This window comes from Anomaloglossus baeobatrachus, chromosome 4 (genome assembly GCF_048569485.1).
Source record: "Anomaloglossus baeobatrachus isolate aAnoBae1 chromosome 4, aAnoBae1.hap1, whole genome shotgun sequence".
Lineage (NCBI taxonomy): Eukaryota > Metazoa > Chordata > Amphibia > Anura > Aromobatidae > Anomaloglossus > Anomaloglossus baeobatrachus.
Window position 1 is genome coordinate 16,901,342 of NC_134356.1, and position 15,609 is coordinate 16,916,950.

Sequence of the window (15,609 nt, forward strand, 5' to 3'; positions counted from 1 at the left end):
ACATTCATTTACAGTGGAAGCGTGACACCATGCAATTGTGTGCTTCACGCACAACCGCATTTTCTGCATGGTGTGGCACCTCCACTGTAAATGAATGTACTGAGCTGCATGCGTGCCGGATCCAGCAAAATGCCAGATGTGTGAAACAGGCCTTAACATACCCCCCAAATTCTATTAACTTACTCTTGGTCTGCAAACTGCCATGTATTCTTCCCTAGGTATAACCCCCATCTTCCAATTCATGTATGTTTCCATTTTCTTTTTAAGCAGGTGATGATATTTGACGTGTCTGACTTGTCTCCATATGGCTCACCCGTTCACACAGGGGTTTCACATAGACACATGGGTGAAGACACTGAGGTGTGAAGATCTCTATTGACTTTAATTAGTATGCATATGAGAGGTGTGAAAACAGACTCCATGCACAGGAGATGTGGAGGTGGGGAGAGGCCTCCAAAGCTGTGCACCTAGGCTAGGTGCAGAGTAGTGTTTGGAATGACACAAAGCTCTTTTCTCCTCCTGCTATTGTACTCACAGTAGGTGCAACCAGCAATATGTGATATGGGGAGGAAAGCAGAGCTGTGTGATTACATATACACCATTCTGAATCCTGTATAGCAGTGTGTATATTAAACTGCAGCGCTCATCTCACAGCACTGTCAGTGTATGGGGCAGATCTGTTATTACATACACCACTCTGCTCTCCACACAGCACTTGTAATTACATATAATAAAGAACAGATCATGTAGTAACACGCCACTCTGCTTTCCTCCCCCTAAGCTGCAGCTCTCATCTCACAGCACTGTCAGTGTACCACATATGCTGATCCACATCTATCCCAGACACTGCTCTATTCCTGCCAGTGAGATCTGGGGGATTACTTGTGGCAAGGGGAGAGTAGATCAATGTCGGTAATGTCACACAGCTCTGATCTCCTCCCTCTGCTCTTGTTTGTAGTCAGTGGCTTTTGGCAGTGAGATCTATGTGACCTGGTCAGACATCAGTGTTACCATATCACATAGCGAGCTGGGATGATTATTTTTTCCTTTCCCCTTACATAGTAATTGGGCAGTGTTATACAGGGACAAAAAAAACTGTCCTCAGAGACAGAAAAAAAATGTATTAACACCCCGTTGTTAAAGTTTATAGGATAATTTATAAGTTAAGATCTCTGCAACAGAGATGAGAAATTCAAAAAGAAAAGAAAATGTTTTCAGATTTTCGGCTTCATCATGTTAAAAAATGGAAGAGGATCGTCTTTAAGTTGGAATTAGTTGCAATACCAGACTCGACCACAGTGGGGAGTGGCGCTCTTCTGAGAAGGAAACAATCAGCAGTAACATAGCAGACTGATGACCATCGAAATATATATATTTAATGTATGAGCTCCACAGTGAGTGTCTGTACCATACTGGTGACATCTACAGGTCATGGGGAGAGACAATCATACACACCAGGAATGAAGAAGACTTCTTGGCTACTGACAAAATCATAAAAATATATCTGACCATTCGTTACAAGATGGGAGTACCATAAATAATGCAAAAAAATCACCACAAAAATATATATATTCTAATTTGTTCGCCATAAAAGGCCCCTCCGTTGCGTGTGAATTGCCTATGATCTGTAGGAAAGCCTGGTCATAAGGGTCCAGTGTCTCTGCAGCGCCTCCGCAGGCAAAAAGAAGTATTACACCAAGTCCTCCAGAGGAAAGCCAATCCTAATAAAGGACCCCACAATTCATTATAAAAATAGGTTTTCTAAACTGGACCACCCCTTATTAATTAATTGACCTCCAATATGGCTGCCACTCACATTTCCCAAAAGGCATGTCACTGACTTTACTCACAATCATAAATGGTAGGAATAAGGGTCACATCATTACAAAAGTAGTCTGACAACAGGAAAGCTGGGGGAACGTCCCTTTAAGGGTGGTGCGGGCAGCCATATTGGTTAATACTCAGCATCCCTAATGATCATGACTTTCCTATATTAAAGGATATTGAGTTTCAGCAAAAACGTGCTTCTTTTTTCCCCAAACAGCGCCTCCTCTGCTCGCTGGTTAATTCTTGCATTGCAGCAGAGCATATATTTATATATTTTTTTTTTTTTTAGAAGTTGCACTACCAAAGACAGCCTGCAGGCAGAAGTGGCGCTGTTTCTGGGAGACGGCAGCCATGTTTATCCAATTCTTAGATAAATACAGAAAAATTGACACCATAAGTGTATACTAGAAATGTGTTATCGTGCGATTGGTTGAGGAATGTGACAATCATCTCACGTCTCCTTAAAAACTTCCATCTACGTGACGAAGGAAAATATAACAAAAAAAAAAAAAAAAAAAAAAAAAAAAAAAAAATCACACTCTCCACGTACGTCGCCTCCTACAAAGATAGCACTTCAGGGTCTTCAAGTTTTCAGAGTAAAATATTGAACTTATCTACAATGCCCTATAAATTAATGGCGCCATCTAGCGCCAGTAGTAAAATAATATTTCTCCCCTATGTAGCGGAATTCACGTTTATAAACAGGTGGTCTCTGAGCAGATGAAACGTCAGTTCTCCAGTGAACCACTGGGGGCAGGAGAGTCAGTCTCACATCCGGATCCTCTGATTGGTTTCTTTCCCGGACGCTCAGCTTTTCCGTAAGTTGTGATCGTTGCTGTGGACTAAAACGGACAGAGCCAGATTCTCCTGCGCGTCCTCCTTCCGGAGGCTGAGGAACGACTCCCGAGTGATCTGCAGGATTTCACGTAATCCCTTGTTCTCTTGCTGCCGAAGAAAAAATAAAACATCACCGATATGAATTCACATCACAGAGGAAATCTATAACCGCGGCTCACAGCTCACCTCCAGCTTCAAGATCCGGTCACAATCCCCATTACCAAACTGTTCATCAATTTCAATAGCGCGTTTCATCACAGCCGTCATCTCCGAGATCTTATCCATGTGATTCTGCAACTCCTGATAACAACCAACAGGGGGCAGTATTATAGTAGTTATATTCTTGTATATAGGGGCAGTATTATAGTAGTTATATTCTTGTACATAGGGGCAGTATTATAGTAGTTATATTCTTGTACATAGGGGCAGTATTATAGTAGTTATATTCTTGTACATAGGGGCAGTATTATAGTAGTTATATTCTTGTATATAGGGGCAGTATTATAGTAGTTATATTCCTGTACATAGGGGCAGTATTATAGTAGTTATATTCTTGTACATAGGGGCAGTATTATAGTAGTTATATTCCTGTACATAGGGGCAGTATTATAGTAGTTATATTCTTGTACATAGGGGCAGTATTATAGTAGTTATATTCTTGTACATAGGGGCAGTATTATAGTAGTTATATTCTTGTACATAGGAGCAGTATTATAGTAGTTATATTCCTGTACATAGGAGCAGTATTATAGTAGTTATATTCTTGTACATAGGGGGCAGTATTATAGTAGTTATATTCTTGTACATAGGGGCAGTATTATAGTAGTTATATTCTTGTATATAGGAGCAGTATTATAGTAGTTATATTCTTGTACATAGGGGCAGTATTATAGTAGTTATATTCTTGTATATAGGAGCAGTATTATAGTAGTTATATTCTTGTATATAGGAGCAGTATTATAGTAGTTATATTCTTGTATATAGGAGCAGTATTATAGCAGTTATATTCTTGTATATAGGGGGCAGTATTATAGTAGTTATATTCTTGTACATAGGGGGCAGTATTATAGTAGTTATATTCTTGTACATAAGGGGCAGTATTATAGTAGTTATATTCTTGTACATAGGAGCAGTATTATAGTAGTTATATTCTTGTACATAGGGGCAGTATTATAGTAGTTATATTCTTGTATATAGGGGGCAGTATTATAGTAGTTATATTCTTGTACATAGGGGCAGTATTACAGTAGGTGTATTCCTGTACATAGGGGCAGTATTATAGTAGTTATATTCTTGTACATAGGGGCAGTATTATAGTAGCTATATTCTTGTACATAGGGGCAGTATTATAGTAGTTATATTCTTGTACATAGGGGCAGTATTATAGTAGTTATATTCTTGTACATAGGGGCAGTATTATAGTAGTTATATTCTTGTACATAGGGGCAGTATTATAGTAGTTATATTCTTGTACATAGGGGCAGTATTATAGTAGTTATATTCTTGTACATAGGGGGCAGTATTATAGTAGATATATTCTTGTACATAGGGGCAGTATTATAGTAGTTATATTCTTGTACATAGGAGCAGTATTATAGTAGTTATATTCTTGTACATAGGGGGCAGTATTATAGTAGTTATATTCTTGTACATAGGGGCAGTATTATAGTAGTTATATTCTTGTACATAGGGGCAGTATTATAGTAGTTATATTCTTGTACATAGGGGCAGTATTATAGTAGTTATATTCTTGTACATAGGGGCAGTATTATAGTAGTTATATTCTTGTACATAGGGGCAGTATTATAGTAGTTATATTCTTGTACATAGGGGCAGTATTATAGTAGTTGTATTCTTGTACATAGGGGGTAGTATTATAGTAGTTATATTCTTGTACATAGGGGCAGTATTATAGTAGTTATATTCTTGTACATAGGGGCAGTATTATAGTAGTTATATTCTTGTACATAGGGGGCAGTATTATAGTAGTTATATTCTTGTACATAGGGGCAGTATTATAGTAGTTATATTCTTGTACATAGGAGCAGTATTATAGCAGTTAAATTCTTGTACATAGGGGGCAGTATTATAGTAGTTATATTCTTGTACATAGGGGCAGTATTATAGTAGTTATAGTCTTGTGCATAGGAACAGTAATATAGTAGGATTATTCTCAGGCTGAGCAGTAATTATATCCAGTATATGTGCATGTGTCATTACCTTGGAATGCTGATCCTTTAGTTTGATGATGATCCCCGGGTCGTCTTTCTTGCTTGCCATGAGTAAGCGGAACATCTGCTCTCTGTATTTGCTCATGATCAGCTCTAGTGCAGACTGATGTTCTTCCAGGGATGTGCGCAGCTCTGCGGAAGAGGAGACAAGAAGATACGTGGAGACTAGAGATGCGTGAATCCAAACAGTAAAGTTCGTTGTTCAAACCAAACATTGACTTTAAAAAAAAAAAATAAAGTAAAATAAAAAAAAAAAAAAAAAAAAAAAATCAAAAAAAAAAAAAAAAAAAAAAAAATCAGTGTTCGTGTTCAGGGGCTTTACGTACACTGACTACTCGAACAAGCATCACTGTGCTCGGGTACGCTCGGTTCTCAGCCCAGTGCGAGCGACCTGCAGCTTTGAATAGCTCACACTGGGGGTAAAATCAGCGTTATCCAATGTGATGTGCAGGAAATAATATCCCTGTCCTCCTTCTCCCTGCACATGATCTGTGTATGGCTGGCTGCATGTTGGTGGAGAGCTGATCTGCCCAATCAGTGATGTCCATTGGGGTTCAGGTCAAGTTCGGGTCCCACAGAACTTTATTTGAGGGCACGTTTCCACTTGCGCATAGATTCTGATGCGAGATCATCGGCAGTGATATGCTAATGACCCTCTGCTGCGCGCGTTATGTGAATGTGATGCCATCTTGCGATCGCATCACAAGTGCGGAGAAGGCGGAGGGAGCACTTTCTGCTGATCTCCTCCTCTGTCTGTCTCTGCATACATCGCACTGCACTCGGATTACAAGCAAGTGCCGTGTGATATTTTACACGCTCCCATAGACCCATAGACATGAGTGCATGTGAGGCGAGAATTGATGCCAAACCCAGCATGCTGTTGTTGAGGATAAGAATTGAGAATCCAAAAATACTTAATTCACCCATTTCATAGACTCAGGTATATAGTTTAGTAGATGTAAACCAACACACATATTTATGCATGTCTTTGTTCCTTAACACAGTATATATCAGCACATGTAATTTTAAAGATGGCTGCCACATCCTGTCTACGCCCGAGGTGATAAACAAAAGAAATTCCTGGAACCTGGACTGACCAATCAAGAAGAGGATGTCCAGATCTATATGTCTTGAAGCCCCGACCTACTATACTTGATTGGACTGTATTTTGTCCACACCCTTCACTTCTCAAGCGTTGTGGAAAGTTTTAAACAATAAAGACCAGTTGCCTCAGGGTCTGTCATGGAGAAGGTCCATAACCGATATAGTGTCTGTTATCGTTCATTCTCGTGTGCACACATGACATTATAATTTGAAACAGCGGTCAGATCCAAAAAGTGACCGGTTGAGTCACGTCCTTAACACTGTGATTCATTCCGTATGCCGCTGTGGCATGAGAAATCAATCACAGATGGAGACTGCCCCATAGTTTTCCACTGGTGCGAGTGCAGTCCGATGTTTTATCAAATTGTACTCGTGTGTGCAAAACACAAGTGGAACTCTAAATACCGGCTGAACCTATCAAACCCAAACTTCCACGGGTCCACTCATCTCTAGTGCAGACATCAGCACAGACACCTTCCTGGTTATCCATGATCATATTCCTCCTTGGTTACAGCCTGAGCTTTATCTCTACTCCAGTGACATCCCTTCCCACTTTCTTTTCCCCTTACTGACCTTTATTCTCCTGCTGCAGCTCCCGGATCTGCCGGTTCTCCTGCTGTATCCCCAGCACCAGTGTGGACCGCGGCCGATGTCTCGCCACCTCATTCAGCTCCTGGATCTCGTCCTGATACTGGAACCACATTAGTTACGTTAGTCTTCAAGGGGTCGGAGTTTTGAGCCTATAAACTTACTAATAAGGTATCTGCTTCTTATAGTGATCAGGACATTAGATTGTAAACTCCTGGGAGCAGGAACAAACGACCTGTGTACAGCACCGAGAACCAAGACAGACATGAACGCTCAGGGGGCTGCTCCCAGGGTCCATATTCTACATGACTGCTATGGGTCTAGGGTCACAACATTTTATGATTTAGTCCCTTAAGGACCAGATCAATGACTAGGTTGGAGTTTTGTGGCCCAGTGTTCAGAATAACACAGAGCTACACGCCCCTCTGCTAGTTATTGGGCAGCATCTGTGGAGTACGCAGATACAACCGGTGGCCCCATCCTTCAGGTATGAATGAATGATGACTTATCAGATTCCTCCTTTATGTGACCCCTTGTACATCTGAGAGCACCTGACCTGCTTCATGGCTTCCACCCGCTTGTTGAGGACGGTGGTCTGCTCGATGAGGGACTCGGCCGCGCTGTCATGCTCCCGCAGTCGCTCCACAAGTAACTTGGCATCAGACAAAACCTTCTCGATGGTGCAAGTCATAATCCTGGAAGTGAAAAAAAGAGGGTGTCAGGTACAAGCCGACACACCGGGGCACCGGGTACAAGCAGACACACCGGGGCACCGGGTACAAGCAGACACACCGGGGCACCGGGTACAAGCAGACACACCGGGGCACCGGGTACAAGCAGACACACCGGGGCACCGGGTACAAGCAGACACACCGGGGCACCGGGTACAAGCAGACACACCGGGGCACCGGGTACAAGCAGACACACCGGGGCACCGGGTACAAGCAGACACACCGGGGCACCGGGTACAAGCAGACACACCGGGGGACCGGGTACAAGCAGACACACCGGGGGACCGGGTACAAGCAGACACACCGGGGGACCGGGTACAAGCAGACACACCGGGGGACCGGGTACAAGCAGACACACCGGGGGACCGGGTACAAGCAGACACATCGGGGCACCGGGTACAAGCAGACACACCGGGGCACCGGGTACAAGCAGACACACCGGGTACAAGCCGACACACCGGGGGACCGGGTGCAAGCCGACACACCGGGGAACCGGGTGCAAGCCGACACACCGGGGAACCGGGTGCAAGCCGACACACCGGGGAACCGGGTGCAAGCCGACACACCGGGGAACCGGGTGCAAGCCGACACACCGGGGGACCGGGTGCAAGCCGACACACCGGGGGACCGGGTGCAAGCCGACACACCGGGGGACCGGGTGCAAGCCGACACACCGGGGGACCGGGTGCAAGCCGACACATCGGGGGGCCGGGTGCAAGCCGACACATCGGGGGGCCGGGTGCAAGCCGACACATCGGGGGGCCGGGTGCAAGCCGACACATCGGGGGACCGGGTGCAAGCCGACACATCGGGGGACCGGGTGCAAGCCGACACATCGGGGGACCGGGTGCAAGCCGACACATCGGGGGACCGGGTGCAAGCCGACACATCGGGGTGCTGACACATCGGGGCGCCGGGTACAAGGTAAGATTTGGAGTGTAAGGTAGAATCTGAGTTATCGGGGTGTCAGGTAATACATAGGTCTTTAATATCCAGTCAGTGAGGGTCTGACACCCACGCTATGTGGGTTATCAGCACAGGATCGGGTAGTTGGGGGCCAGACGTGCAGCCGAGAGGTGCAGGGTCTTACATTGGGTTATGGGGGCGGGTGTAGAGCACAGACATCGGATTATTAGGGGGCCCCGGCAACACAGCCCCATACACCGGATTTTGGGGGGTCCGGCTCGGGTGCTGCGTGACAACATGGGGCAGAGAGCGGGTTATAGGGTGTCAGGGAGCGGGGACTGAGGTTTTGGGGGGCTTACATGTGAGAGATTAAATTATTGGGGTGAGAGGGGCCGAGTTGTGTGCTGGGACCGGGTTAATGGGGTGTTACAGGGCCAGTTATGGGAGAAAGATGTCAGGACCGTATAACTGGAGACATAACCCCGGGTGTACGGTGGGGTATACGGCTGTATAATTCCCCTCCCCCTCTGTTCCCGCCTCTATTACCGTTTCGCCGTCTCCCCCGCTCACATCCGGTCCGCTGTCACACAAATTACACGGTCTGACGTCATCACCCAGCGCCGCTGTCAGCAGAACGGAAACCAACAGCGAACTGGAAATGCGCCTGCGCAGCTCGATATTTACTAGTGACGTAACGGTTTGTACGGCGGGCGGATAGACCCAAAAAGAAAGAAACAGCGAAGGCGCTTGTATGGAGGATCTCGCCGGCCCCGGCCTGTGAGCGCGCGGTCCCCGAGCCGCTGTCACTGCAGGAGGGGGGCATGAGGGCTGGAAGGACGCCCCCTGTCTGCCCCCCGTGATTCCGCCACCTGGGAGCTGACAGCAGGTGAATACGACCTGTCACACATTGTTGTGGATGATACTTTGTCTTTATCTGCCTTGATACATTTTGTTGCAGTTTTGCTGATTCTTTTAGGATGTTTCAGGTTTCCTCTCCTTACAGATGTCTGCCCCATAAAAGTGGTCTCCATGGTGATGAGCGCAGCGACATGTGACCGGCGACACTTCTCCACGGTTACAGGCAAATTCCCCCTCCCTGATTGTGAATTTTACTTAGATTCCCTAATGGCCATCCGTATTTGTTTTTTGGTTGTTTGTTTTTTTTTTTTCCTTAAAATTAGCATGGTGCCACCATGAGAACCACCGCCATGGGAATTCGGCAATAATCGCCCGTGAGACGCCCCAGCAACCCCTCTGGGCCGTGTGAGACTCCAGCAACCATCCCCCCCACCCCTCAGGCCGTGAGATGCCTCGGCAACCCCCCCCCGGCCTTGAGACGACCGGGCAGCCTGCAACCCCCCTCCCCCCCAGCTGTGAGATGCCCTGGCAACCTTCCGCGGGCCGTAAGACGCTCCGGCAACCTTCCGCGGGCCGTGAGACGCTCCGGCAACCTTACCTCCCCATCCCCCAGGCCGTGAGACGCTTCTGCAACTTTCCGCGGGCCGTGAGGCGCCCCGGCAGCCTTCCCCGGGCCGTGAGACGCCCCGGCAACCTTCCCCGGGCCGTGTGACGCCCCAGCAACCTTCCGCGGGCCGTGAGACGCCCCGGCAACCTTCCGCGGGTCGTGAGACGCCCCGGCAACCTTCCGCGGGCCGTGAGACGCCCCGGCAACCTTCCGCGGGCCGTGAGACGCCCCGGCAACCTTCCGCGGGCCGTGAGACGCCCCGGCAACCTTCCGCGGGCCGTGAGACGCCCCGGCAACCTTCCGCGGGCCGTGAGACGCCCCGGCAACCTTCCGCGGGCCGTGAGACGCCCCGGCAACCTTCCGCGGGCCGTGAGACGCCCCGGCAACCTTCCGCGGGCCGTGAGACGCCCCGGCAACCTTCCGCGGGCCGTGAGACGCCCCGGCAACCTTCCGCGGGCCGTGAGACGCCCCGGAAACCTTCCGCGGGCCGTGAGACGCCCCGGCAATCTTCTCCCCTGGCCATTAGATGCCCCAGCAACTTTACAACCTTTCCTTGCAAACGTTCGTGTTTCAATATGAACCATGAGTCTTTGTGAAGCACACCCGTGTCTATGTGCTCCACATGGCGACATCTCCGTTTTCTGTCGGCAGCACTGATGTCACATGGACCGCACACTGATGGGATCCATGTGACATTAGTGCGACACATACCGGAGAAAACACAAGTCACATAAAAATATAATAAAAAAATATACTTGGCTGTCTCCAGCGCTGCTGTCTCTGCTGCTACTTCCGGGCCCGCTTATTATGCTCATTGCATATTCACTGCCCTCACTGCAGCGCCGGAGACAGGTAAGTATAGAAGCTCATGCTGTCCGGATGTCACACGGATAGCACATGTTCAACACACACGGATGGCCTTACCTGTCTTCCCCACTGACTGTCTCGCGTGTGTTTAATGCATGGGTGTGTGACTTCGGCCTAAGGCTAGTTTCACACTTGCGTTGAACGGCATCCGTTGCATTGCGTTGTGTGACGGATGCAACGGATCGTACAAAACAGCAGAATCTTTTTTTTTTTTTTCTTCTTTCGTTTTACTTGCGGCATACTATTGTGAACGATCAGCTGATCGCTCAAAGCAGCCGGGCGCTGGGTGATCAGCTGATCGTTCGGCCGCCGAGAATGTGTGAGGGGGCAGAGTGCGGGGTGGGTTGAGCCGAGTGGGATCATGGCGCTGAGGATGTCAGTGCAGCGAGGAATGCAAGGCTGGGGACACGTGTGTGTGTGTGTGTGTGTGTGTGTGTGTGCGCGTGTGTACATGTGGAGTGGAGTGCGGGAGGGGGCGGAGCCGAGTGGGAAAGTATCGACCTCCCTGCAAACGTAGCCAGGGTAAATATCGGGTAACTAGGCAAAGCACTTTGCTTGGTTACCCGATATTTACCTTGGTTACCAGCGTACACCGCTTAGCGCTGGCTCCTTGAACCGTAGCCAGGGTAAATATCGGGTAACTAGGCAAAGCACATTGTTTAGTAACCTGATGTTTACCCTGGTTACGTGTGCAGGGAGCCATAGAGAGCATGCGCAGCGAAATCCTACGGATTGCGCTGCTCAAAAAACGCTACATGCAGCGTTCCCTCCTCCCGACGCAGCTTCAAAATAACAACGCTGCATCGTGCAGCGGATGCAACACAAGACCATCCGTTGCTATCCGTAGCTAATAGAAGTCTATGAGGAATATAACGGTTTCCTGCAACGGTTTACCGTAATTCCTCAAGGCTGCGGATAGCAACGGAAGCCGTCCAACGCAAGTGTGAAAGCAGCCTAACACAGATTTAGACAAATTTGTGACCAATATTTGAGAGATACAGACCTTTTATGCACAAAGGAGAAGTCTTAGATCTTTCAGTTCAGCTGAAGAAAAATGGGAGCAAAAACAAGTGTAGCCTTTGTATTTTAGTTAGTGGAAATGCCGGTATTTTAGGCCTAAATGATTTTTGCTATTGGATTACATTACATGAAATATTTTGCACAGTTTGCCTTCTCCAGCCTCTGTGCAGCACTGTGTATTGCTGGCTGCAGTAGGAGTTAACTGAGACCTGTCAGGGAGCTAATCCTGATGGTCTGGCAGGAGAGGTTATAACAATTGCCTCTGCTTTTCTGAGCTCCTCTCAGCTGGTTTATGGTCACAGACCACTGTAAAGTTGAATGTTTAGGAAAAGAAAGAGCCTTTAAAAGCAAAATTGGGAAAATTGCTAACAAAACCCAATTCTAAAAAATGATTTTTAGCCCAAAATGCATGAATAGAAGTTAAAGAAAAAAAAAAGTGTTCTGCACCCCTTTAAGAATGCAGCTTGTATATAGTGCAGGCAGTGGTTATATGGAGGCCGCTCCTGATCAGAGGCGATTCACATAAGGGCCATCAGCTCTGGGACCTGTCTTGCCTTTTACTGATGAACTTTGTTCTTTACTAGGGGACAAGATGAAGATGTATTCAGAGTCTCACAAGACGGTGTTCGTGGTGGACCACTGCCCCTACATGGCCGAATCCTGCCGGCAGCACGTGGAGTTCGACATGCTGACGAAAAACCGCACCCAAGGGATCATCCCCCTGGCACCCATCTCTAAGTCTCTGTGGACGTGTGCGGTGGAGGCGTCTATGGAGTACTGCAGGATCATGTACGACATCTTCCCCTTTAAGAAGCTGGTAAGGATCCTCCTCGGGGTGTGACGCTGGGGGCTGTAGCCACCTCTGTGCCCTCGTTGTGGATACTGCTCTCCTCTGATGCTCAGAGGCCTCCCTAAGATCAGGGCCCAGGAGCTGCGCTCTACCTGCGGCAAAATTATACCAGATTAACCCTTAATGATCACCCATCAGTTTTTTTTTTTTTTTTTTTTTTTCTTGTTTTTTTTTACAGCATAAATTCCTAGCTGAGGTGTACTGGCCGGGATTAGAGGAATCTCTGATCTCGGCTGTTCAGGCAACAGCTATGTGCGCACGTTGCGTACAGTCACTGCAGAAATTTCTGCAGCGATCTGAAGAGCACACGTGCGCTTTAAATCGCTGCAGAAATGTCCGTAGTGAAAGCCGATTCCATGCGCTCTGCCTGCAGCTCCTCCCATAGATGGAGCGGGACCTGCCGGCAAAGCGCAGGAAAGAAGTGACATGTGAATTGTTTTTGCCATTTGGGTTTTGAACTGCAAAGCTGAGTTTTTGACCAAAGTTCTGCAACAAAAAGGCTGCAGTTTGAACTGCATAGTGCGGACAAGAATCCCAAATTCCCATAGACTTTGCTCGAAAAGCAGAACACAACCATTTTGGCATTAAATGCTGCAGTTGAAAAAGCAGCAAAAAAGCAGGTAAAAAGCAACGTGCGGACATAGCCTTAGGGTATGTGCGCACGTTGCTTTTTACCTGCTTTTTACCTGCTTTTTTGCTGCTTTTTCTTCTGCGCTGTTTAATGCCAAAATGGATGTGTTCTTCTATTCAAGTAAAGTCTATGGGAATTTGGGTTTCTTGTTCACACTATGTTGTTCAAAATGCTGCCTTTTTGTGGCCGAACTTTGGTCAAAAACTCAGCTTTTCAAAGAAGCAACATGTCTATTGTTTTTGCCATTTGGGTTTTGCACTGCAAAGCTGAGTTTTTGACCAAAGTTCGGCCACAAAAAGGCAGCATTTTGAACAACATAGTGTGAACAAGAAACCCAAATTCCCATAGACTTTACTTGAATAGAAGAACACATCCATTTTGGCATTAAACAGCGCAGAAGAAAAAGCAGCAAAAAATCAGGTAAAAAGCAGGTAAAAAGCAACGTGCGCACATACCCTTAGTCATGTGCCAGTCCTTTATATTGACCACACATGTATTTATACATTGAAATGAGATCTCCTCTGAGACGTCTTTTTTTCTAAGCCAAACATATTTAACTTTTTCCACCTCTCATCATACGGGCGGCCTCCATTCCTCATCATACGGGCGGCCTCCATTCCTCATCATACGGGCGGCCTCCATTCCTCATCATACGGGCGGCCTCCATTCCTCATCATACGGGCGGCCTCCATTCCTCATCATACGGGCGGCCTCCATTCCTCATCATACGGGCGGCCTCCATTCCTCATCATACGGGCGGCCTCCATTCCTCATCATACGGGCGGCCTCCATTCCTCATCATACGGGCGGCCTCCATTCCTCATCATACGGGCGGCCTCCATTCCTCATCATACGGGCGGCCTCCATTCCTCATCATACGGGCGGCCTCCATTCCTCATCATACGGGCGGCCTCCATTCCTCATCATACGGGCGGCCTCCATTCCTCATCATACGGGCGGCCTCCATTCCTCATCATACGGGCGGCCTCCATTCCTCATCATACGGGCGGCCTCCATTCCTCATCATACGGGCGGCCTCCATTCCTCATCATACGGGCGGCCTCCATTCCTCATCATACGGGCGGCCTCCATTCCTCATCATACGGGCGGCCTCCATTCCTCATCATACGGGCGGCCTCCATTCCTCATCATACGGGCGGCCTCCATTCCTCATCATACGGGCGGCCTCCATTCCTCATCATACGGGCGGCCTCCATTCCTCATCATACGGGCGGCCTCCATTCCTCATCATACGGGCGGCCTCCATTCCTCATCATACGGGCGGCCTCCATTCCTCATCATACGGGCGGCCTCCATTCCTCATCATACGGGCGGCCTCCATTCCTCATCATACGGGCGGCCTCCATTCCTCATCATACGGGCGGCCTCCATTCCTCATCATACGGGCGGCCTCCATTACCCATCATACGGGCGGCCTCCATTACCCATCATACGGGCGGCCTCCATTACCCATCATACGGGCGGCCTCCATTACCCATCATACGGGCGGCCTCCATTACTCATCATACGGGCGGCCTCCATTACTCATCATACGGGCGGCCTCCATTACTAATCATACGGGCGGCCTCCATTCCTTGTTGTAGTCTAGTTGCCGCCTTTGAACTGACTCTAACTTCTGAATGTTCTTTTTAAAATGTGGAGCCCAAAACTGGATCCCATATTCCAGATGTGGCCTTACAAGTGATTTATAGAGGGGTAACAATACGTTGGGATCACAGGATCCAATATCCCTTTTTTACACCCTAAAATCTTGTTTGCTTTAGCAGCTGCTGCTAGACATTAAGTGCTGCTGCTCAGCTTATTTGTAATGAGAATCCCCTGGTCCTTCTCCTGTTCTGTAGTCCTGAGTTTCCTTCCATTTTTAATGTATATGCAGTTATAGGATTTCTCCGTCCTAGGTGCATTACTTTACATTTATCAACATTAAATCTCATTTGCCAAGTATCTGCCCATTCTGACATCTTATCCAGATCCTTTTGTAATATTGTACTATAAAGGTCAGTTTTTAATATCCTACATAGTTTGGTGTCCTCAGCAAAGACTGACACTGTACTATCAATCCCATCCACAAGGTCATTAATAAAGAAATTAAAAAAAATCGGTCCTAGCACAGATCCCTGCGGTCCCCACTGCTCCCAGTACAGATCCCTGCGGTCCCCACTGCTCCCAGTACAGATCCCTGCGGTCCCCACTGCTCCCAGTACAGATCCCTGCGGTCCCCACTGCTCCCAGTACAGATCCCTGCGGTCCCCACTGCTCCCAGTACAGATCCCTGCGGTCCCCACTGCTCCCAGTACAGATCCCTGCGGTCCCCACTGCTCCCAGTACAGATCCCTGCGGTCCCCACTGCTCCCAGTACAGATCCCTGCGGTCCCCACTGCTCCCAGTACAGATCCCTGCGGTCCCCACTGCTCCCAGTACAGATCCCTGCGGTCCCCACTGCTCCCAGTACAGATCCCTGCGGTCCCCACTGCTCCCAGTACAGATCCCTGCGGTCCCCACTGCTCCCAGTACAGATCCCTGCGGTCCCC

At 48.0% G+C, this 15,609-nt stretch overlaps 2 protein-coding genes across 2 annotated transcripts in view; one reads left to right on the plus strand and one right to left on the minus strand.

Moving 5' to 3' along the window:
• Window positions 1-1,354: 1,354 nt before the first annotated feature.
• Window positions 1,355-8,877, minus strand: FGFR1OP2 (FGFR1 oncogene partner 2). Its single transcript, XM_075343754.1, has 6 exons — window positions 8,771-8,877; window positions 7,144-7,282; window positions 6,573-6,690; window positions 4,885-5,027; window positions 2,851-2,964; window positions 1,355-2,772 (listed from the first exon to the last, which is right to left on the minus strand). The coding sequence occupies exons 2-6, from the start codon at window positions 7,276-7,278 to the stop codon at window positions 2,635-2,637; spliced, it is 648 nt and encodes a 215-aa protein (XP_075199869.1). The 5' UTR covers window positions 7,279-7,282; window positions 8,771-8,877; the 3' UTR covers window positions 1,355-2,634.
• Window positions 8,878-8,902: 25 nt separating this feature from the next.
• INTS13 (integrator complex subunit 13) overlaps window positions 8,903-15,609 on the plus strand; it is a 48,351-nt gene continuing 41,644 nt past the window's right edge. The window contains 2 exon segments of the mRNA XM_075343753.1: window positions 8,903-9,110; window positions 12,161-12,393. Of these exon segments, the coding sequence (XP_075199868.1) occupies window positions 12,169-12,393 (225 nt within the window). The 5' untranslated portion in view covers window positions 8,903-9,110; window positions 12,161-12,168.

Bases quoted from the DNA above. Each gene is read 5' to 3' on its own strand.
- FGFR1OP2 (XM_075343754.1), bottom strand. From the start codon at position 7,278: ATGACTTGCACCATCGAGAAGGTTTTGTCTGATGCCAAGTTACTTGTG. The intron at 5,028-6,572 runs GTCAGTAAGGGG...CCTCTTCCGCAG, and splicing joins GCTGCAGCAGGAGAATAAAG to AGCTGCGCACATCCCTGGAA. The intron at 2,965-4,884 runs GTAATGACACAT...GGTTGTTATCAG, and splicing joins TAAAGGATCAGCATTCCAAG to GAGTTGCAGAATCACATGGA.